Source organism: Leuciscus leuciscus (assembly GCF_965113295.1).
Source record: "Leuciscus leuciscus genome assembly, chromosome: 2".
NCBI classification, from domain to species: domain Eukaryota; kingdom Metazoa; phylum Chordata; class Actinopteri; order Cypriniformes; family Leuciscidae; genus Leuciscus; species Leuciscus leuciscus.
This window is the reverse complement of record NC_138726.1, coordinates 42,406,285-42,431,344: the sequence shown is the minus strand read 5'-3', so window position 1 is coordinate 42,431,344 and position 25,060 is coordinate 42,406,285. Positions and strand designations below refer to the sequence as shown.

The 25,060-nt window shown below is 37.8% G+C and overlaps 1 protein-coding gene across 7 annotated transcripts in view; it reads right to left on the bottom strand.

Moving 5' to 3' along the window:
* Positions 1 to 2,950: 2,950 nt before the first annotated feature.
* The window catches only part of LOC309483997 (adhesion G-protein coupled receptor G5-like), a 40,640-nt gene continuing 18,530 nt past the window's right edge, over positions 2,951 to 25,060 (bottom strand). For 4 of the 7 annotated variants that reach the window (XM_082150129.1, XM_082150131.1, XM_082150134.1 and 1 more), the window contains 11 exons: positions 9,442 to 9,490; positions 8,579 to 8,693; positions 8,367 to 8,480; positions 8,171 to 8,287; positions 6,784 to 6,826; positions 6,575 to 6,678; positions 4,939 to 5,057; positions 4,544 to 4,803; positions 4,320 to 4,419; positions 3,963 to 4,237; positions 2,951 to 3,739 (listed from right to left, as the gene is read on the bottom strand). In XM_082150129.1, the coding sequence (XP_082006255.1) occupies positions 3,615 to 3,739; positions 3,963 to 4,237; positions 4,320 to 4,419; positions 4,544 to 4,803; positions 4,939 to 5,057; positions 6,575 to 6,678; positions 6,784 to 6,826; positions 8,171 to 8,287; positions 8,367 to 8,480; positions 8,579 to 8,693; positions 9,442 to 9,490 (1,421 nt within the window). In that variant the 3' untranslated portion in view covers positions 2,951 to 3,614. Of the gene's footprint in view, positions 3,740 to 3,962; positions 4,238 to 4,319; positions 4,420 to 4,543; positions 4,804 to 4,938; positions 5,058 to 6,574; positions 6,679 to 6,783; positions 6,827 to 8,170; positions 8,288 to 8,366; positions 8,481 to 8,578; positions 8,694 to 9,441; positions 9,491 to 9,624; positions 10,072 to 10,260; positions 10,347 to 19,783; positions 20,230 to 25,060 lie in introns of those variants that run through there. The other 3 variants (XM_082150128.1, XM_082150130.1, XM_082150132.1) reach the window with 2 other exon arrangements.

The following is a 25,060-nucleotide window of genomic DNA, read 5'->3' as shown; positions in this document are numbered from 1 at the left end:
ATCTGACATCAGACGGGTCTACAGACAGTTGCTATTAATTATTAACCTCTCAATATTTATTGACATTTTAGTTTTGTTCATGTCTGAATTGTCTCTCTATATAACATAGGCTGTAACAGCTATCTGGAGTTGAGTTCATCAGTGTGATAGTGACTCCAGAGTCACTGAAGAAAAAACGAGGAAAAAAACCGAAAACAATTTCCCCTTTTTCTCAGATGTCTGCCGAAATTGCAAAAAGAGGTGACTGTCACACACTCAGGGGTTTTTTTTTTTTTTTTTTTTTTTGCAAAGTTAAAGTTTATAATTAAGTCTTACACCATTTGCTGATCACTGTTCAGCGTGAATGGGAAGTGATATTTCCATCTTACAGAGAAGGGGATGTCCAAAATGACTGAACTAACAAAAGAAAGTGGAATCTTGTGAGTCATTTATTGATTTATCACTTTCATGCTCTGTTATCTCAGAAGAAGAAAAAAAAAACTATTGTCAATTTAAATCGCTAGCTACAGTAGCTATATTGTTATTTTATTGAACCGTTCTTTTACATTACAAAAAAAAGTTTTAGTTAGTTTCTGTGCTTAGAAATTATAGCCACAATAGATTAGATAACAGAGGCAAAAAGACACTGATTAACACTGTTGAACTGTAGTAACCTATCCAATAAAACTAGTCAATACATGAACTTTTTATCCAAATATGATTAAAATTTATCATTACCTGAATTGGAATGTTTTCTAAAAAAATTTAATATAAATTATGAAAGGAATTACATTCACTAGAAATGCCATTAATGTCTACATTTCCATGTTATTTGATGGAATTAATTGTTCTTGTCTTTGTGCCATGTCATATTTATTGACAAAAAAAGAACAAATGACTCAATAAAGTAACACATTAAATAAATGTCTTTACTGCTTTAATTGTATATATCATAAATAATTTGCATATTAAGTGACACGTTATGCCTCTAGTAATTGCAGCCTATACTTTTTTTTGTCTTATCTGATACATTTCTTGTAAATGCATGTCAGTGATCCATTGCAAATGTGTCAGTGATTACTCAAATCTCACATAATTGTAAGTAAAAAGTCAGTAAAACCACTTTTACGTAACTTTCCATGGAAGAGCTGCAACTCAGTGAAGAAGTCATAGACAATGAGTTTAGATGAAAATCAAGTTGAACAAAGGGGAACTTTAACGCAATGCTCATTGTGTAACATCATTTTGAACTTCAGAATGCAACACTGGCTTACATTCCATGTCTACTAAAGACAATAGAACATTAAAGCAGTTCATCAAAGAATTTAAAAAAAGTTATTCAAAAATACAGCATAAAGATATATGCGAACATTTCCAATGCAATAAATGTACGCTGGATCAAAGACTCAGTGTTAGTGAGTCTTTAATACTCATTAAGTTTAAGTTTACAATCCTAATGTGACGTCATAATGAAACCATAAGTCCTTCAATAATAGTAACACATAAGGGTGGACTGTATTGTTTTTCATGTATAGTCATTGCTATGAACATATTGTGTATTGTTTAAAAATAGATTGTGCATTCTATGTAATGTCTTACCGTATTATATGTCTACTTGTTTTTGGAGAAAGGCAAATTCTTTGTAAATGCAACTTACCATGGCAAATAACATGAATTCAGGTTGTTGTAAAATGTGGTAGTGGATCCTTCAGTTATATTTTATCTGTTAAGATGACTGGAAAACTCATGATATGAATAATGAACGGAAGTAAGTACAGAAATCTACAGGTGGAAAATTATGAAATCCACAATAGCATTGGGACTTGGATGATGGTTTGTCTTCCAAACCAAAGTGACTTGGAACATACACATACAATCCCAGTAAGTATCTGTGATATGAATAAAAAAAGATATGTTTTTCACAAAGAGTCCCTATCCAATTAAAAATTTAGGATTTTTGCATAGAAGAACAGGCAAAATTCCAGTAGCAAAAAAAAGTAGCATCTTTTTTTAAAGATGAGCTCCAAACACCAGCCACCAGAGGTCACCCATCTGGACTGAATTATTCTACCTAAGCTAGGCTATTCATTCTTTAAATAAATGCTCAAGGTCTCTTGTATCTCCAACTATGGTTTTTGAAGCAATGTTTATTTTATTTTATTTTTTAATATACAAAGATTGGAGCGCAAACACCATCGCACACCTGCAGGTGATAGGTGCGTGGGAAAAAAGACCATGTCATATGCCTGATGAAGGTCGTGAGACCGAAACGTTGCTAATAAAAAGTTTTTGATACTTTTTTGCAAGTACGGATAGTGTGCGAGATTTCTTTGTTTTTTGTTTAAATATACAAAGATTAAAAATGATAAAAACTCATTATCATTTTCAGGTAAATTGGGACAGTGCAATTGGTAATATGAGACACACACTTTCATCTTATTTGTGCTTGGATTATACAATTGCTTACAACAGCATATTGTACAAATCTTTATTTTTTCAACAGAAATGTTTCAAAATGTAATGTAAAATAAATGTAAATAACTTTATTTTACATTACCAAAAAGGTTGATGTACCCCATTGACTTTATTTAAAAATTGCTATATAGAACCTTAATGTTGTTATATATAACCTTTTTTAATAATCGCTTACTTTTATCAAATGGCTAGTTCACCCAAAAATGAAAATTCTGTTATCATTTTCTCACCCTCAAAATAGTTGATGGAAGTCAATGGGGTCCATCAACTGTTTGGTTACCCATATTCTTTAAAATGTGTTCAGCAGATGAAAGAAACTCATACAGGTTTGGAACAACATCAAACACCCAAACATTTTTGGGTGACCTATCCCTTTAATATTAGTTTTTTTTTAAATATTTTTAATGAATATAGTAATATGGTTCCCCCTTGGTATGATCTTATAAAATGTGTCCAATTACAAAAAAAAGTAAAAGAAAAATCACCAAACACCAAAAATATTGATATTATGTATTACATATTATTATATTCCAACAGAAATACATATAAAAAATTACAAATACACAAAACAATACAAACTAAAATGTAGTTTGTGCTTTACTTTGCTTCATTACAAGACTCTAAAGAATAAACAAAAGTGCAACTTATGTTTTACAAAACTAAACAAAATAAAGAGTTTGCACGTTTACCTTGATTCTGAAAATACACAATTGAGGAATGCACTTTTTTGGCAGTTTAAACTTGCACAAACACCCTCATCTCCACAACTCACTACTTTTTGACGACAAAATTAAATTATTTTTTATTTATTACTAAAAGTGATTTGCAAGAACTCCTTATATCACTATAAATACAGCAGTTTTACACAGTAGTAAAAAAAAACAAAAAAAACCCTAAAGTGCAAGGTTTGCTTGAGAAAATGAAACAAACTATCAAACTCGCACTAAGAATATGAATACAGAAATACAGCTTATGACAGGTGAAGCAATTACCCAACGCTCTGTGACTCAATGTCATCTGAGGAACTTTCAACTTCCTGACCAGCAGGATAAGAGAATATCTTTAAATGCCCTTTGATGATAATCTTTCATAGTAAAAACTTGAGAAATTTTTGAAATTTGGCAATTTCAGAAAGACACTGTTTGAGCATCATCAAACTTTTAACTATTTTCATGAGTATGTAGCATATGCTGTTTTGAAGATCCAGAACTGCTCCCATCCGAACTGGAGTCATCTTTCTTTTTTATCCGCTCAAGAGCATAGTATCGCAGCATTAGAAAAAATCCTGTTAGGACACATGGGAATTGGATATTATCATGCAATTTTTTTCATATCAGAATGGAAGCTAATGAGTTAAAAGCAAGATAAAAAAAAAAAAAAGGAAACAAGTTCGAGGGCTTGTTTTATTTTTATATGCCACCACAGGAACTCAACTTACATTGACACAATAGCCTAGCCATTATTTGACCTCGTGTATTTTGTGATAGAGCATTCAAGAAAAAGCTTACCTTGTAAGGAATTGATAATACAGAAGAGGAAGAGGGTGGCCTCTGAGAGAGGGCCAAAACTGAGGAAACCGAGGCTCCACGTTGTGCCAAACAGACAGGTGAGACCCCAGATACTGAGAAAAGCCACATGAGTCTTCTTCCAATCGGGTCGATTGCGGATCTCCTTCACCACAAGGAAAAGCATGACTGTACCAGAGCTCACCACAGCAGCCAGTAAGCCAACATTAATGATGTAATGGGCCAATCTGCTCCTGTCAGAATCCAACATCCAGCACCTGGATAAGCAGAGCAAAGATTATTTTAATTCTTGTATACTGAATGCAGGGTCACATCTAAGTAGTAAATATCTCTTCTTACATGTGGTAAGGACCGGTAATATTTTCACTTGGTACTATATCCCTTTTGCCATAAATCCCCCCTATTGAGAGCAGTACCCCAACTGGCAGAGCTGGGAGACCTATAATTGGAAAACATTTTTTTTATATGTATATCTAAATATATATATATTCTTAAAAAAAACAGGTGAAAATTCAATTTCTGCTTGTTTTAAAATAAATAAATAAATGTATGTTTATACTCACCAAATCCCCCCAAGTAAAAGACCCATGGAGGTGTTGTGCTGAACACCTTGCGGACTAACAAGAATGTGTGAAACACTTCCACAGCCATCCAGCAGAGTGTGCTGAGTAGCGAGTAATGCAGAAGAGTTCCTGTTATCTTACAAACTGTATCATTTCCAACATTGGCTATTGTACCGGTAAGGATGAAGAACAAGCACAAAAGAAATATTGCCCCCACCAGACCACGATGCACCAGTGAGGACTGGTTTTTCTTCACTTTTCTGGAATGCAGAGACAAAAACAATGGGGGTGAGATTCAAAATAGATTTTGTTTCACTAAACAAGCTTCTTTTTTTTTTTAAGAAAGAAAATTTGTGATAGTGTAATAAATTCCAAGTCAATGAAATCATAATTACCTGTGTTTAGACAGCCAATAGAAGAGAACCAAACAGCTAACTAAAGACACGGCACAGCCCACAGCGGTAATGAACGTCAGAGCCTTTAGATGGCGAACTGTAGCCCTCTGTTCCACTTGCTAAAGCATTGAAGAAAAATAGACATGGTAAAGTCATAGACAGTATAAGAAGTGGACAGAGCCATCTCATTGGAACTCAATTGAGACAAGTGAAGCCCATTTTTAGCGATTTTTTAGGACTTCCGTTCCTGACGCGCAGACTCAAACCGAGCTTGACGACGTAGATGTGACGTGAGCAACCCGTCTGTCTTCTAGTAGCTGTGCCGAGAGAAATCTGAAACATTCCCTTCCAAATCTCGCAGAGACGGAGAGCGCGAGTAGGAGGTGTCCACGAGCTAGGAGCAGGAGAAACTTTTGCTAGGTATTCTGATTAATTATTTTGTCATTGTGCCTCCACGTCCCCCCGATTGCCCGCGAGCTTCTCCTCCTGTCCATACGGTAATCTCTCTACTGTGCGACAGAGAGTCGCGTGGTTATGACGCAATCGTTAGCCTACTTTTACAAAAACTGCTTCTACGGGGCCATAACATAAGCTATAAGGTAATGGAGCATTTTATACATTGTCGTGTTTCTTTAGAAATAAAGTCTTTAAAGGGATACTCTACCGTTTTTTCATATTAAACTATGTTATTCCCTTAACTAAGACGAGTTGATACATACCTCTCTCGTCTCAGTGCGTGCACTAAATCCCTCTGTCTTGCGGCGAAACTTTGTTAGCCCAGTTCATTTAATATGGGCCAAGCAGAGAAGCTACCAAACACCTCCACGTTTTCCCTATTTAAATACAGTTACTCGCGAAGTGTAACTCGACCTAGGACGGTGACACAAAACAAAACGTTGCGCTTTTCTAAGCGTGTAAAATGGATAACTATTTTGTATGGCGGAATACCATAGCAAGTGCTTGTAAGCACTTCGACTTCGGCGCAGTAATATCTTCACTCGTGAAAAATCCTCTCACCGGCCCCCGCTTCCTCTAGTGAAGATATTACTGCGCCAAGTCGAAGTGCTTACAAGCACTTGCTATGGTATTCCGCCATACAATATAGTTATCCATTTTACACGCTTAGAAAAGCGCAACGTTTTGTTTTGTGTCACCGTCCTAGGTCGAGTTACACTTCGCGAGTAACTGTATTTAAATAGGGAAAACGTGGAGGTGTTTGGTAGCTTCTCTGCTTGGCCCATATTAAATGAACTGGGCTAACAAAGTTTCGCCGCAAGACAGAGGGATTTAGTGCACGCACTGAGACGAGAGAGGTATGTATCAACTCGTCTTAGTTAAGGGAATAACATAGTTTAATATGAAAAAACGGTAGAGTATCCCTTTAAACGCCTCAGATGTGAAGTTATTCGCTGTCAAAGTGACGCCAAAATGAATGGGAGTCAATGGGATGCTAACAGCAGGTGAAGTTCTGCTACAAGATGGTGGCACGCGGCCGGCTTCAACTTTACTGTGTAATCCGTTAACACACTCTCCCATTGGCTATGCAAATTCCCAAGAATGAAAGAAATACCTTTTATTCATAAAGTCTGGCTCTCAGTGTAAAATATTAACAGCAATGAGTAAAAGCGCTACTCACCACAAGAATAGCGAAGTATGTAAGGTGATCACAGTGACATTCTGTCTCTCTTTCATTGATTTTAATCGTATCACAACCATCGAATCTCCAATTCACTTCATTGTCTGCAGAAAAAGACATCAGTAGAACAATCAGTTACTGCTTAAACATTTACTTGATGTCAAATACTGATTGATGATGTGTCTATGAACATGAAGACTTGAACACACCTTTTCTTGTGTCCCATGAAACACAATTTCTAAAACAGTTAGCCTGTGGAATGAAACAGAAGAGGTTAGGAAGAGAGATTCATCATAACAATTGCAAAGTTCAGCTGTTATAAATTCTGTCATAAATGAGGCCCTTTTGATTTAAATGCCAAAAACAAGATGAGCAATCTGATGTTTATCAGGCTTCACCTCACTATCCTGGTCATGCGGTTTTCAGTGTTAAGGAAATGGAAGACATTTAGGGTGGGGGTGTTCACACTTGTAGTTCGGTTCTCTCTCTCTCTTTTTTATTTTATTTTTTTGCTAAAGAAAATAATACATTTAGTCCTGGTTTGCTTTGCGTTCACACTGTAATTTTTAACACCAAACCTAAACATGCAAAACGAAAACCTCTTTTATGACGTATATATTTGAACAGAACTTGCTGTGTGCTAGGCTAAATGCTTGTGTGCGTACACAAACAGATTATAAAATATGTAAAGGAGTTAAAACAGTGTCAGGAATTCCTCCGTTTTAACGAAACAAATAAATATCTGATGCACGGAGACAATGGTTCTGACGCCTGTACCAAACTGTAATGGGCAACATAGCTCCAATGACGAGAAGGTCCAGGTATGCTTGAGCATTCTGTCCTTTACAGGGCTGCATCTTGTTACATAACATCTTGTTTTTGGTTTGTTTAGATGTCTTTGGCCCGTGTTGCATTCATATTTCTCAAACTAAACCAGAGTTCTTTTGGAAGCTGTTTGTTTGGGGCGCACAAAGGTTCGGATGACAGCGTTCACTCTTACTCTAATAATAAACCGCACTGTAAGAACAATAACACCAGAGTTTGACTTAATCTAACCAAGTGTGAACACACCCTTAAGGCGGCCGCACACCGGACGCGCAGCTCAGCGCCGCGTCGCGCCACGTCTAGGACAACTCTCACCTGAAAATCCGATAACATCAGCAATTTTCTGATTTCTGTAAATAAATATAAAACTAAATGTATATTGCAGCACATGGTGAAGTCCGTATATACATTAACTACGATTTGAGACACATAAATGTAAATTTTATATAAAACTATGTAAATGGCGCTCTGTGGCGCGGCAGGATTTTGAACACGGTCCTGAGCCGCCGCGGACAGACGGCGAAAGGCGCCGCCGGTGTGTGTACTCTCATAGAGAATAATGTGTTCGAATTTAAAAGACGTGGAGGTGCGCGGCGCGGCGCTGAGCTGCGCGTCCGGTGTGCGACCCCCTTTAGTCTACTTAGTGCAAAAATGATGTGAGCTACAGTTGTTGCTAAGCTTATGAATTGCACTTTATCACCATAACAAACATGGTATAACTTGAAAAAGTAAAAAAAAAATACTACTAAACAACAACTCAAACATACTTACTGGTAAGGGAAGGTGATGGAACCGGATTTTGACAGGCTCTGAGAGGTTTTGGGTGGTTTCGTTCTCTACAGAGAGTCCAACTATGCCACCCAGAAGAGTTGAATTAGAAGGTCCCCCCTATACATCACAAATACTGTTGTATCATACTGTACATTGCTCCACATGATTTATTTCTGCTTGACAAATATTGTCATACCTGAAATAATTTCTGTTCCTTGTAGTAAGTACACACCACTTTGGATTTAGTCTTTGTTGTTGATTTCAGGCAAGAGGGAAGATAAACTGAGGGTATCATGTTTGATCGAGGGGCCTGGAATGCAAAACATATTTATTCATATGCAAGAAAAAGACCTTTCTGTGAATCAAAGATTATTTGAACTCTGCTTAAAAAATGTGAATGTCATTTACTGGCAGAGTTAAATTGAGTCCTTTGAAGCCCTCTTCCATCTCAATAACTGTGCCCTGAGCACAAGGTAGATCCACACGACCTATTGTATTGGATTTCATCACTACTTCTTCTATCCTGCAAACACACACAAACACATGTATTTAGACATGACCACACTATAACAGAATCAGATACACAAATGTTACTTATTGTACTAGGTGTTATAAATTATTATAACATATTCACGTGATTCAGCATGATTATTAAAAGATACAAGAACTACAGTAGTATTACATAAGGCATAGATTCTGTCTGCACTCTCTAGAAAGTCAGATTCATATGAACTCAAATTGCACCAATGCCTCAATCCCACCACAATTTTCATTCAAAGAAAAAGGTTTATTTATAGTATTTCATTGTGGAGGGTGTGCATGTGTTATGGTTGCAATACAAACCACAGTAAATACTTACCTATTATTGTAACCACACAAAATGTACCCACCCATTTCTGCACTATGCATAAGACGATACTCGTTTAAAGATTTTAATATGATGGCTCAGCATATTAAATGAACATGCACAATATATGAAATAAATAAAATGTTGAAGATGTGATAAATGTACTAAAAATCCAATGATGCACTTGGCAGTTCATGCCACAAAGGAATTAGTTAGAAAGCCATTGTAAGCATGTGTTTAGCTTCCTGTTTGGTGCTCAACCACTGTTTTTCACTCATATTTAGGCTCATCCTGATTGCACTCTTACAAGCATGCACATTCACAACATAACCTCTTGCAATCTGCATGATTGATCACATCAGTTCATAACACTCTACAGTAATAGTGAAACTACCAAACTAAAATAAAATGATAATTGGCTTACATGTTTGCTCCTCTGGACTTCAGACTTGCCTCATCACAGAACTTCTCTTCTATAAGTGGGAAAACAGATGAGATATACTGAAACCAAAGTAATTACATATTCAAAAATGCTAAACTCACTCAGTGTAACTTTTTATATCTGAAACTTTGACAAAAATGAACATATTACATTAAAGGTTCTTACTGCAGTTGATTGAACCCCCTTTAAATGTATATATTTCCATCACATCGTTACTGATGATATCACCATGGATGCTGCCTTTCACAATACCATACAGACTGGCCTTTTTCTGGTACCCTGGTGAGAGGTCAGTGCAGCAGGATCCTTGAAGGCCTTTTCGTTCACACAGAATGTGATTCTTTCCATTCATCTCCACTATCAGCAGGTCCAGCAGCGGATCCCAGAACACACAGAAATTACTTTGATTTTGAAGAGGGTTTGAATCTAGGTGAATGGATGAAGATCGTGTGCACTTCGCTGTGATACTGCCCCGAATAGAGAGTGTGTTCTCATTTGCTGAAATCTCAATTTTCTCACAGCCTGTTCTCAAATCATACTCCAGATTTCGGGATGCGTTGCCATGGCTCCATATTCCACACATCTTAAAGTCTCTGTCATTCTCTAATGTTGCTGGAGAAGTAAATAAAATTGATATACATACATTTTATCTTCAAAACTATCTCAAAATATAAAATTTTTGCACTAGTCAAGTGTGCAAAAATAGATTTATTTAACAAGATACTAACAGCAATTCTTATTATGCATCATTATACATAAAAAATAAACTTAATTTCACTTCCTTGCTGGTCGCCTACTTACCCAGACCCGAATTGAACAAAAGACAGATGATCATCCACATTCTTACAGTCTTTGGGTTCTGCTTCATTGTAGCTCATAGATGATGCCTGAAAAACAACAGAGAACTCAGTTAGAGAGAAATGAAAATATGCACAATGACGTGCCTTAGTAGAGCCACGCAAGGGCTTCCCATATGAAAAGGAAATAATGTTATCAATATCTTGGCTGTTCCTTCCCCTTACCACCTAGTTTAGTGAAAAAGATACATGTCTGCATTATCTGTATAGAAAAAAAATTATTTCCTCTTCCACTATTCGTGAGATAAAAAGGCAGCCATCTAGTAACACATCTATTCCTGGACTCTTATCAATAAGAACACATACATCCAAAGGTAAAAATACATTCTGATGCATGTTTGGCTGCAACTGCCATCTCTTATCCATGAGAACAGACTTTCTTTTGCAACAAAGTGACTATTGTGGCCATACAGACATGATGCCATCTTTATGTCACAATCTTTGTTTCATTTTGTGTAGTAATACGTGAATCCTCATGGTCAAGACAAAGAGCATGTCTCAGATATACAATACAATGAATCATAACACACTGCCAGTCCCAGTATGCTAAAACATGTGCAAGTGACAGTGGATGAGTCAGCATGGATCACTGAGGCACACAACAGATCTACAAGTCACTTCTCCAAATTTGAGTGTTAGAAGCTGATGTTTTTTTTCTCACTTCGTTGAGAGACAATACAGACACCAGAAAACTGTGGTATCTCAGTTTAAAAAATTGGGTAAACATTCAAGTTGCTCACATCCTCTCATGTAAATTAGGATATTAAGTCTATGCATCAAAACGATGCCAGAATATCATTTAAGATTGAAACGGACGAAAGTGAAACGAATTCTCGAACAATAAAACATGTAGGACAGGACTTAATTCTGTCTATCAGGAATTGATTGGATCGTTGTGTTAGCTATTGATGTGATCTCATGTGAGTGACAGTTTGTCCCGCCCCACGCCGAGAAACACGTCATCAGAGAAGAGAAGAGATAACGCTGCAAGAGTGAGGGGAAATTACTTTGATTAAAGATAAGAGGGCACTTGACTTTTAAAAAATAATGATGTGCACAATTAAATCATTTATAATAAATACAGCAATATTCCATAAAAAATAAGAATTGTCCATTTTGATTTCACGGTGACTTTAAACCCAGATGATGGGCTTAAGAATAAGACCACAGGGTTAAAAGGGCAGTATGACGTTTTCACAATTAAGTCTAACCTTCCTGTAGATAACAACCATAGCATCAACTACTTTAATTAGTTCTCACTTGTATAGTGCAGATCTACCGTGTTGCTTTTCTGCATGTTGACCTTTACATCTTTCAAAAATATGAGCCAAACCAGTTGAAATGAAACTGTAAGAGAATGTAGCACACTGTTAAGATCAGACACCACTGTGGCTTTCCTGCATTTACCAACTGCAAGCGCAAACATGCGTCAACCTGTTGTGGCAGGCATTATGCTAAACACAACATCTGCAGATACTCGATTTGGTCTGAAGACGAAACTACATCATGTGCTTTACCACTGATGCTGCTACTATTATGAGATAGTGTGTTCTAGAACTACTAAACTGCTATGAAATGCATGCATGCATAAACAAAGAGAATCAGAGACACATATACTGTAGGAGAGATAAAAGAGATGAGAGATATTAACATAAAATGACTGCCATCTGTGTCAAGAGAACAATGACAAATCAATGATAAAAAGATCTAAACAGAAAATGTGCACATACTGTTTAGTATACTTCCTTTTGCCATACTGAGACAGTGCACTTTAGAGTTGACAAAATTCTGCAACAGATATACAGTGTAATGGAATATGTGTGAGACATTTCTGACACTGTAGCAACAAATATTGTTAGGGTTTGACCGAGCTGTGTGGATAGGCAAGCTGTCTGTATTAATGCATAATTGTGCACATTTTGGCTCCTGTGATCTGTTTTGACAAACTTTTTGAAAAGGAATAAAAAACTTTTCGACAACAAAAACAACTTACACAACAGACAGTTGCCATCGTCTTGCCTATGTTGTGGTAAACCGTTTATTTTGACAGTTTTTCCTCCCACACTGGCCACCGGATAATATCAGGCCGCAACAACATCTTGCCATGCAAACTACTTGCACATCAATCAAGCACACTTTATTTATTGCAATTCAAAGTACTTTTCAAGTGTAATCAAGCAATTGACAAAAATAAAAGCAACGAAAATAAAATGGATATGATATAATGATATAATGGAGTAATATATATATATATATATATATAACAGATACATTCTCTATATAGACATACATATATTAGGCACACCTGCTCAACTGCTTGTTCTAATCAGCCAATGACATGACAGCAACTCAACGAATTTAGACGTCAGAATCCAATGATCTTGTCACATCCTGTCAACTGAGCTACCTTCAACTGATCGATTTTTGAAAGACACATATAAGCTGTGTCCCAATGTGAAGGCTGCATCCTTCGAAATCTGCGGCCTTCACTTAGGGACACAGCTATAGGCTTGGCCTATATGGATCCTTCGTTGCCTATGATATCCCACAATCCTTTGCGTTCCATTCCTCGGCAGTTGAGCTAAAAAATAAAGATGACATCTGAAAGTTGCGGTTGGTGGTCAGTTTGTGTGTATATGTATGTTTTTCACCAACTTTTTCCACTTTTGATGTTATTTCCAGTAAGGATGCACGAAAATGTAATCGAAAAATCGCGATTTGGCTTAAGGCTAGGCTGTGCAATTTTCATCCGTTTTTGAGCCGAATTATGACTCGTGCAACTCTTTTTTTAGAGCCGATTTTCAGCTTTGTGAACGCACGACAAAGCTGAAAATCGGCTCTAAAAAAAGAGTTGCACGAGTCATAATTCGGCTCAAAAACGGATGAAAATTGCAGTGTACAGGGGAAAACAAAAGGCGATAAACTCTCCTGACCAGCAATCGGATGGGCGGATGAATTTCTGGCATGTCAGAAATTTTGGTAGCCCCTCATGAGGATATCATACACTTGAAGCAGAGCTACAAACCGATTGCCCTAAAGTCAGTGTTTTTCCCACACTGCGCCTGCACGAAAACAGAAGTTAAACCATTTCATCTTTAATGCAGCAAGAAAGAAAACAAAATGAGGGAGATCTTTGAGTTCTGCAGCTATCAAACAGCTGCAATTAAGCAAACTGTTGCTTACCTCCAGTTCGTGTTGCAAAATGGATAAACCATATTACACACGTCCACACTTCCAAGCCACCAGCCTATAGCTTACATATGGGGTCTAGGCTACACCGGCACCTCTTTTATTAATTTACTTGATCATTAATTTACTTGTTTCACATTTCCCTTTCACTTTATTTACTCATTTATTTAATATAGCCTGTTATCACGGGAAATATGAACCGTCTATCAATTGTCAATAAAGAAAAATGTCACATCACAATATTGGACATTTTTCACCATGAAGGTGGTTCAGTGGATATTATACAAGCAATGTGCAAACTTTGCGCGAGACTTAAGTCTCAAACCCCAGTCAATTATCACTACAGAAAGTTTCGGCAAGTGAAGACAACGAGAGATAAATCCCACTTCAACATATATATGCTGATAACTGTCTTAATTTATTTTCTTAATATTTCTCTTGTGACCCATTTATGTAGTGAAAAAAATTAGAAGATAAGTATTTCGTGTTAAACAAGTTGTTTTTGAAGTAAAGCTGCTCTTAAAGGGTAACTCTCGCCAAAATGCAACATAGGGTCTTTTTGTTAATCTACCCGAGGCAAACTTTCGTTTAAAAGCATAATTAGAATGGAAACGGCACTTTTAAGTTTGACAGTATTTTCGTTTTTGGCCAAACTGCCTTTTGAATGGGAGTGCTTGGGGCACTAATATGATAGCATCAAAAATCGCTATTTTTAAAACACTAAGAAGGCTCGACACATGAAAACATGAAACTTTGCTTGAAGTATCACAAGGGGCTCTACACATGAACTCGAGCATTGAGAACATTGTTTGTGTACGCAGAGTTTACTAAAAGGAAAGATTTTGAACAACTCACTGTAGCTGTGTCCGCCGGCATTTTGTCAGTCAAAAATAGTCGATCTCCGAATGCGAATGAACTGACTGAATTTTAGTATTGTTTCCTTTTTCAGACGATCCTGCTATTTTCTTTTTCTGGTGTATCCTTGTTGCTATTTTGTTTAGTTTTTTCCTCTGGTCTTGTTCAAGTTAGTTTGCCCCTGTGTCTTGTTTTTCTCTTTTGATTTTGATTTCATTTCTACTTAAGATTTTCACCTCCAGTATCTAGTTTCCTGCAAGGTTGTTCTTTGTATTATTTTATTTGTTTGCAAGTTCCAGTTATTTCTAATAGCAAGTTCAGTGTTTTTTTTCATCTAGCCATAGTTATTTAAATCAGGTTTTAGTTTGCCTCTTGTTTCATTTCTTATCTTCTTTCTTGTCTTGCTCTGTTATCTTGTTGTGTTGTGTCTTGTCTTGTTCATTGACTTGTCCCTGAATCCTGAGATTTCCTGGCCACTGACCCTCACTAGACTGTGGGAGCAGTCTGATTCCCAAGTGTCAAGCCTCTGGCTCTGTGAGCCTCTGCCAGGCAGCAAGACTGCAACATCAAAGAGATTATCAAGCCCCTGGTTCCTTGTGTTCCTGCTTGTCTTCCTCACCATCATCCCACCTGGTGCCTCTCCATCTGCAGTCCTCAATCCCGTTGTCACCCCAGGACTAGTTTCAGCCTCAGACGTCATGCCCACGGACCGTTGGCTGAACGTCTGATGCATATGGCACATTTTTCTAGAAACACTTCAGGAGTTTCGAAGTCGTGATCTGATTGGTTGAATTCTACAGAATGTCCCGGAGACGTGTGTGTGTAGCGTTCTTTAACAGTCTGCATGGAAACAAATGTTGTGATGCCCAAACCCCCTCGTGGAAAAAGAGCACATACCAGGATCAACAAAACGATGGATTTTCAAAAGTATGTGAAGTTCTGAGTCCTCTCTATCTTGCAGAACTGTGACACTCATAGATTGTGAGCTTTTGCTTTACATCGCATGCAAAATACTTGTACAGTGAGAGTTGGAAACCTTGCTGAAATCGTGATTTCGATTTCAAAATCGAGGTTGTTGTGAGCCATTACATACGAGTCACGAGTCAGTTAACCTGATAATTGCGTCAAAGCAGCAAGTAGTACACGGCACGACTGTCCTGCGCGACGAGCCAGCGGCAATCACATGTGCTTTGCTTTCACGCTAAACATGCAGACTGGAGCCTTCAATGTTGCTGATATAGCTTCGGATAAAAAAAATAAAATAAAAAAAAAGATGATTGTGCAAATTATTTGGTGAAAAGCAGAGATCAACACAGCAATGCCTTTCAACAAAAACAAGAGTGTATTTTTGTGTGTCAGTGTATGCACACACTAGGGTTGCAGCTACTAGGCTATAACAATATGCATATTGTTATAGCCAAGAATATGTGATGTGGTTGTGTAGGATTTTGCAAAAGGGGACAGCCTATACACAGGTCAAAGTCGGCAGATTCCCTGAATTTTTAAACATGTTTGAAAATTATTGGGAGGACAGGAGGCTCGTAGTCGTAATATGCTGGGCTTCGCACGTGATTCTTCTCACACAATGTGAGCCATGACCATATGAGCATCAATGATTTCCAAGCTATTTCTACAGAGAGAAAAAAAATTGCCTGCGAGCTTGTACGACAGCAAAAATCACAACATGTGCCCCCGGGGGGGCGTGCACCTGAGACCCGCGTCTCTCTGTAGGCAAGGGCGTGGTGAGCTGGTACCTGCTTACGTCACGCAGTACCACAACATCCAATAGGAAAATTCAACTGCAGTAGCCACCGTTCAACCTGAAGAGGGCAGCACTCAGACGTTTTTAGACAATATAGAATTAAAACACTTTATACCCAAATGTCAAAAAATGTACTCGAATCAATGAACAGCACTAATGAAGCCCCAGTCTTACAGATCATTAACTAAAAAAGTTGTTTTAGGGTTTAGTTACCCTTTAAAGGTAAGAATGATCGAAATAGGTACTGCAGTCCAAATTCAAAATATCGGAGATCATTGATTCTCCCGCCACCAGCTCTTCAGACTGGACGGCGCTCACACGGGTTAGCAGTTTGAGCACACGCAACATGAACGAGTGCAAATGACAATGAAAATTGGCAAATTAGCAACATGCAGTATTACACAGACCAAATCAAAAACAAACATTCCAGATGTTTGAAACGGACATTTCAAAGTAAAATAACTGGCTGTAGAAGTGTTTTTCAACGAAACGAGTATGTGAACTTAGCATGTTTCCTCAATATATGCAAACATATTATGTATTTTTAGGCCTCTTTTCTCTTTCATCCAAAAACCGAAAATGCCATTTTCGGACGATAATTTTGGTGCATATAATAATTGCATTTTAAATTGCAAAAGCAATTTTAACCAAAAAATTGCAACTACATTTTTCCCCCTAAATCAAGTAGCCCTAATTTCTAGCGAGAAATTTGTATTGTAGTAATTTAATATTCTCTTAGTTATCGCCAAAGCTCTCTATATTTTGTTGTAGATCATTAAACAGTTATGTTGCTTCAGAAGACTGCCCGAAATCAGTTTCAGCAGACACCATTGTGTGCAAACGCTGCCTGCAAAGTCATAGCCAGTCAGATGCCTAAGCTTTCGGATGCAGCCCTGGTCAAGACAATCTGCTGAATTTCGAACTGAGCATCACAATGGGGAAGAAAGGTTATTTAAGTGGCTTATTTGAGTTGAAATTATTTGAAATTCAGAAACTGCCAATCTTTGGGGATTTTCATGCACAACCACAGAGAATAGTCAGAAAAAGAAAAAATATCCCGTTTGCGGCAGAGGTCAGAGGAGAATGGTTCCTGCTGATAGAAAGGCAACAGTAACTCAAATAACCACTCTTACAACCAAGGTCTGCAGAAGAGCATCTCTGAATGCACAAATTGAACCTTGAAGAAAATTTCAATATCAAAATATTTTGCTATAGCTCTAAACAAGTGAACACAGTAAAACTGAGGCTCACCAAAATAGGACAAAAGAAGACTGGAAAATTGGAAAAAATGTGTTCACTATACTCAAATGGCCTCCAGAATCACCAGATCTCAATCCAATAGAGCACCTTTGGGATATGGCGCACAACGTATGTGCTGCTGACAAATCTGTAGCAAATGTGTGATGCTATGTCAATATGGACCAAAATCTCAGAGGAATGTTTCCAGCACATTGTTGCCACGAAGAAAAGAAGGCAAAAGGGGTCCAACCCGGTACTAGCAGGTGTACCTAATAAAGTGGCCGGTGAGCATATACACTGTAAAAATTATTGTAATTTTATGCTATGGTGTGTGTCTTTGTCTAAACATGTCCGCAGTGCACTGTATAAAAATTACAGCCCAATGTGGCTATTACAGAGCAGCCTATTGACTACCACTGAGAGTACCCAGTTCCTCTGTGCTATGTTTGAGAGGGTGCGTCTATGCCTCCGCCTTTTCTGGCCCTCTCTGCCTCTGCCATTGTTCCAGCAATGTGGACCTCACAGCAGTCAAAGAATGTCCCTTTTCTCTCCAAGCACCACTGAAAGGAAGCTGGTGAAGTCCATTTATTCAGGGAGCATGTTGCCAGTTTTAAACTGTGCAATAAAAGGAATTTTTGGAACATTCTCTCACCCTTATGTTATGTTATTTCCCAGCCATTAAAAAACAAACCATGCACACTCATATAACACTTCCTCTTTTAGTTATGATGACTGTGGAAATTTTAATAACCTGTTGTGTTGTGAAGTCATGAGTCTTTCAGCTACCTGAATGTCGTTGCTCTGATAAAATCTCTTGAAATGATTGAACTCGTTTCGAAGTCCTACATATAAGCCTCAAGAGCAATAAACCACAGAAGACTTGCGTTTACAGTATTTCCACGGCTGATGTTGCGTCTAGCAAAGCTAACAACCCGCACAGAACAAGAATGTGAACTTTGAGATGAACTAGGTCAAGCTATTGTGCTTTTCCTTTGTGACATCAGTGCCGGACTAAAAAGAGAGAGGCCTTTCAGCTCACTTCATTCTGAGCTGCACTGACAAGTAGCAGGGACTGAGGGCAAAGGTCTTTCGATCATTTAGTGGCGAAAGCACTGAAGCTAAGTTGCATTACAGCGAAAAACTCACTGACATTTAGTTGCACAGATCAAACCACCATGGTTCAGACAGGAAAACCAACTTACACTACACGACAAAAAGAGAAGCTAAAATGAAAACATCTTTGCTTGCAATTTAATAAGCATACCAGCAATTCTTATAGAACAATAATAAAAGCATCAGACGGTTGTAGTCACAGGCTCAATCTTCTCAGTCAGTTTAGAAGGCAGATAAAGGAAGCATTCCTTTCTATTGAGGCGGACTGACTGGGGGGGGGGTTACAGGATTGTTGAGGGTTTCACTAAAGCACACAGTCTCAGTGTGTCTTTGATTTGTTCATAGCCTCAGAGTAAATATGCGGGTGCTGCTCCTCCACCTGCGCTCCAATTTCCCCAAGGAGATCCTTGTCTCATATATTACTGCAATGAGCGTGAAATGTTGAAACGAATGAGAAAAAACTGCATGTTTATCTTAAGGTTTAGGTTAGCTCAAAAGGTTATTGCATGTTAAGATGTGTTAATGTGTTACTTTTTAAGCTCATTAACATGGTTTATTTTATTTAACAAAATGTGGTCATTTTGAGAGTTTCTTCTGTTAGTGCACTTGCAAACACATGCAAAACATATGCAAAACATGAGGGAAAATAAACCTAGCCCATTTATTTGAATACAAAAGAATTACGAGAGACCGGGGCTAGTTGTCACAGGGGCTAGGCTATATCTCAGCTTTTGATAACACAAATGTATTTACTCTAGCAGTACATTCATATAGGCTTTTAAGCACAATTACTGTGAATTCAACCCTTCCAACTAAAATTTCCAATATCGAAATATTTTGCTATGGCTCTAAACAAGTGAACACAATTACAAAAACACTGTAGCATCAATTATGGCAATGGTCAGCTATATAATGAAGGTAGATTTAAACAGAAAAAAATATATTGTTATTAGATATCAAACCGGGGCAAGTTGTCACATTTTTATCATCAGAAGTTATTGTTGTTCTTACTGTGACAACATACCCCACATAGAGCGTTTCATTTTGTAAAGGGGTTTGATGGTGTTTGACAAATTAAAAAGTGTGACAACTAGCTCTACATCTCGGTTAATATTTTTCTAATCAGTTTAATAACGGCGAAGGTACAAATTACCCCCATTTCACAAGTAAAAAAGCAAAAGCAATGGATTCTGATCAAAATGTATGAAAACACACAATTCACACTCTAACACCTTTCTCACAGAGTGTGATCGGAGATCATATCGTGCATCACATTCACATTGGCAAACATTTAGAGAAATTGTCTTACCTTTCATACACAAACGTAGAACACTTGCTTTCCGCCTCTCGTAGCCTACGCAAAACAGTTGGAAAACGGTCAGCGAAATCGCGTAAAAGGTCGCTGGTTATTTTGAAGTAATGTTCCCGGTGAGACAGTATAGCCTACATATGTCAAAACAAGCGCAATGTAAAACCAGTGGAAGAGCGATAAACGCAGGTGACTTTCACACTGAAGGAACCGCGCGCACAATGACTCAGTCAGTCAGTCCCTCAGAGCGTGTGAATACTACTGAACTGAAGGAGCTCGTGTCACATTATCATGTAGGCTACGGCTAGTCATGCCATGCGAAAAGCGTAGGTAGTCTATTCGAGCACAACAGTCAGTCTCATAGATACACTCCATCAAAGCGAACAGATGACAGCATTAAAAAGCTTGATGGTCAAAGAAGTTTTCAAATGAAGCTATTGTAACATGGTTCCCTGTGTTATATTTGTGAAATAGAAATTACACAACGTTTATAGGCTACAGCAGGTTTATAGAAAGGGGGGTGCAATGCCTGTGAACATTGGCTATAGGCTATACAGTAGTTTAGCATAATCAGGCTTTATTTTATGCATTTCAAATAAAAAATACAGACAAACTAATGCAAAACAATTCTTTTCATACTGTTATCAACATGGTCTTTTCAAGGGCAATCTCTTTTATGTCTCTTTTAAACCCTACAATAAAGCCATAATGTTGATAAGATTCCATTGCTAGGTGGACAAGTAGGAGAGGGAGAGCTCTCTCTCTCTCTCTCTCTCTATCTCTCAGTCTGTGTGTGTGTGTGTGTGTGTGTGTGTGTGTGTGTGTGTGTGTGTGTGTGTGTGTGTGCTGTCTGTTGATCAGTTAGAGCACCTGGCTTCCTGTGCGTCTCAGCTGCTATTTCGACAGCATTTATGAAGGCCAAGGTCTGACAAAGGCTTTTCTGTTTCAGAAGACTGATGTTGAAAGACCATAAATGTAGAGTCAGACATTTACACTTAGGTCATGTTTGATTGGTTTTAATAAGTCTCTTATTGCTGTGTTCAGAAACATTAGTAGGTAATCGGTCTGATCTAAGCCATAGCTCTTAGACATTTTTATAAAACGTAACCCAGGAAATGACACATACAAAAAAATCAAAATCATAGTCTACCTGTGTTTAATTAGTTTTTATACAGTACTGAAAGCTCTAAATTGGTCTCCACATCCTGAAAAGAACTAAGAATTTCGCTTTCGCTATTTAATATTCATGGTTAAGCTATAGACAATGTGTAACTTGTTCCCCAACAGGACATTAACTCCTTTCAGTGAGGTTTCAAATTGCTACGGAAGTGTTTATGTCTGAACATGTATGCAGGATGAAAAAAACCCCAGCTTTTTCACACAGATCCAGTCCTTCTGTTAAGAATCTTACTATGGATCTCGTTTGCAAAAGTTGTCAGTTTTATTGGACTTTAAGGTCACAACAGCACCAACGTAGCAATACAGACAACTGCTTTACGACGGCATGAGGAAACCCTGTCTAATGTATTCACAGTATTTTCACACCATGGCTCTGCCTCTGTGCAATGAAGCAGTGTAGCTGAAAAGCAATTCTACAGCTCATGCACACTCAGACATTTTTAGTACATCATGCCATTCTCTACAGTTTACCACTATTTTGGCCTTATCCACTATTTAAGCATCACGAAACAGATGGCAGCTAGTGCAGATGGTAGATATAGTGTGATGGCAACCAACAAAGGCAGTGGTTCCGCTCTTTTGTTGCCTCTTTCAGCCGTCGTGAAGTTGCGCTGACTCCCACTGTGTAAATGGTGATCTCACAGGCCATGGGGAACTCCAAATTCATGTTTATAAAGAGAGATTAAGGCTACCAGCATGAAAGAGTTCTGCACTCATGGACAAACACAGACACAAAAATGAAAACAGATTCAAGCCCACACCATAAAATGCTTCTTAACCAGATAATGAAAATAACTTTGAGGTGTTTGGACAAGACAAGCAAATTCACTAGTCCTACACCTACCAATTGTTCTATTTGTGGACTCTGAAACGTTAAACATCTATGTTCCTGTTCTGTTCAATTCTGTTTTGCTTATACAAACATGAACGTGCTTTAATATTTTACTTTCCTGTTCAGAATGTGTTGAGTAGAGTATTAGTGTGTAAATATGGGTGTGAGCCAGTTGTAATTTTTTATTATACATAGCATATTCTTCTCTCTTTTATTATTTAAAAGTTCCATTCATCCATCCATATATAACGCTGTATCCTCTGTATAGGGTCATGGGCTATTTTAAAGTTAAATATGTGCAATTTTTATCAGTCACCTGTTTTTCTTTGTTCCATTTTCCCGCTCCTCGTTTGTGATTAAGGAGTCATTACCTGCTCTTCATTTGAGTTCTATCACTTTCCTCCTTTTCATTCAGTTGGTGTCTGGTATTGTTCGTGTATCTGTTTCACTGCCTTCCTGCTATTGGATTACCTAAGTTTGTTTTATTAAAGAACCTTTTTTTTTGTGGAGACTTGTTTGAACTTTTTTTCATCATCTTCATTTAGACATGATTGTGACAAACACATATTTATCTCATAAAAATGTTTTCTGAGCTTTTTAAAATAAAATGTATTTTTATATAAAATATAGAATTATACACTATAAGGCAAGTGTTAAATAAAACTAACTTAAAAATGTCAGGTTTAATTCAATATTACCTGCCATTCCTCTGTAATTATTTGAAATAGTTTCAAAGTAAATCCTACACCAGTTTTTTGTCAGCTTATGAACATATCAGTATATTTTTCAAAATCATATTGACTCTCTGCCATTGATACACAACACCAGGGACACACGCTGCAGTTCCACTAGCCTCATGCTGTATCTTGTTCTAAGGATTTTTCTTTCCATTTCTACTTCTCTCTTTTTTAACCTATTCTAGCTGTCTGTTTCTGTTTCTTTTCTCAATCCCTCATCCTGCTGTGGTAAGTCAGAAGGTTTTTGTATGTCATTGCGGTGTCTGCTCCGCAGTAGCAACTGCATGATGTCTGCAACATTACGGTCAACATCAGTTGGTTAGCCTGTCAACTGACAGATGGGTTTACCAACATCTCCAGATGGATACACTCACCCCTGCATTATTAAAATTTATTCAAAGACAGAATCAGCTGCTCTCGCCTTGTGATTGCAACTGGGAATTGCCCATTCTACTGTCACCATGGTTATTTGATTGACTAGTGACATGCTGTTTAAATCTGGTCCCAAGGGGGTCTGTGGTCATTTCTGGGACTGCCAGCTTTGTAAGTGGTGAATTACTGTGGTTTATTAATAGCTTAGACTGAAAGGTTGCCAGGGTTTCCTTAATCTGATTTTATTACTGCAAGTCCACTGCATCAAAGAAATGAAATATAATATTTTATTGCCTAGCCTACATAAGCAAATTTACATTAACAACATAGAATTGAAGTAGAGCCACACTTGGAATTCTTTTCTGAAACCCCTGAAGATAATGATTGGGTTAAATGTCCTACAGCTTTAAGGATTACATAACCACTATTAAATGTCTATCCCGCCCATGTAAACTGTGTTTACTGGAGCAGTTCAAATGCTTAACAGGAAGGAAGGAAACACTGCTTAAAAGATAGCAGATAAATTAGTCAAAATGTGATTTTTTTAAACCATAAATGAAAAAATTTCAGCCCACCTCCCTTGAGCACACAGAGAAAGACATACAGTAATATCATGATAGGCCAATGCAGGTCGGATTTTGCTACATGAGTCACTACAGCCACTAGAGGTCACCATCACCACCCTGTTTCTACATGTAGCCTACTCAGCAATTTTAGTTATATATATATATATATATATATATAAAGAATGTTTATGTAATTTATTTAATCTGTGCTGCTTAATGTAACCATTAGGTAGTACCAAAACAAAGTTAGCAGTAGGCTAGATATTTCCATTGAGAAACCTGCTCACTGATATAACTAAAGTCTTCATTTCCTGTGTACATGATTGTAAACATATTTTTCAAAATGATACTGCTGTTACTGTAAAATGACTGTTTTGGATCTTGAGTTTAGCTAGAGAGCAGCTGTTCAAAGCAAGAGCATAATTGCAAATGTGATATTGATTTTAGTTCCAAAAACAAGAGGTCAATATTGAATAACTTACATTTTAGAGACAGTTTTGCCAGTTTCTTTGTCAATATTTGCTCCACCAATAGAAATAGTTACATATGAGACCAAAGCTCTTGCGCTTCTATGAGCAAAACAGTGTAATTCATCAGTTTTTTATTGAATCGGTTAATGAATGATTCAATAACTCACTCATAATATACAAATAAAGACTTGTCACTTCCTACTGTTGTACTCAACATCAATCAGCAGTCAACAATATCAGCTTTTACAAGTTAGTTTCAATTATTTTTTTTATTTTTTTTTGACTGGACATTTAAAGCTGCCGTCTGCAACATTTTTTTGATCATATTCAGTGTAATCGACACTATAATCCGACAGAACAACATAAATAAGGTGGTTTTAGAAAAAAACCCGAGCTTCTAACTCCACCCGGAGCGTGTTATTTGTTTTGCAAAAAACCAGCGCTCCCGCTTCATCAGGTCCAATCAGCGCAGGGGGGTGTGAGATCTGACTGTCAATCACAGGTCGTGCACACGCCACAGATCCCCCCTCACTCGCGCACGTTAATATCACATGCATACGCCACGCCTGAAGTTCGCCTGGAGATTGCATGAAGCGTGATGGCGGAGAGAAAATCTACTAACAAGCTTCAAATTCCTCGGTTATTGCTATCTATGGATAGATTAGCCAGGGCAGCCTACCTCCGAGTCCATGGTGTTGATAGATGCTGAAGAGACGGACGTTCACAGAAAATCAGGTACACACGCACAGTGACGCACTGACGAGCACGACCTCGATGGGAGGGTGCTCGCTGGTAGTGGGGAGGGGCATGAGAGTTGTAAACATTCAAAATTTTGGCTAATCGACCCAATCTGCCAGACTTGCCGACGGCAGCTTTAAAAGAATAGTAGTTGAATGTTCTGTTTCATTCCTACTGACCGCCAGAGGCAGTGCAGAGCACTAGTGGATAATCGCTGCGCCAGCTAGATAGATCGAGAAGAATATAAGAACAAAGTCACGTCATGACGCAGACCGAGACGCGAGGATATAAACCACAGTGACTCGGTGCCCAGCCTCTTTCGCTTTCTCGCTTTTGATAGGTCGTTTGTTTTCACGCTGTCCCGTGCAGCTTACATGAGTTGC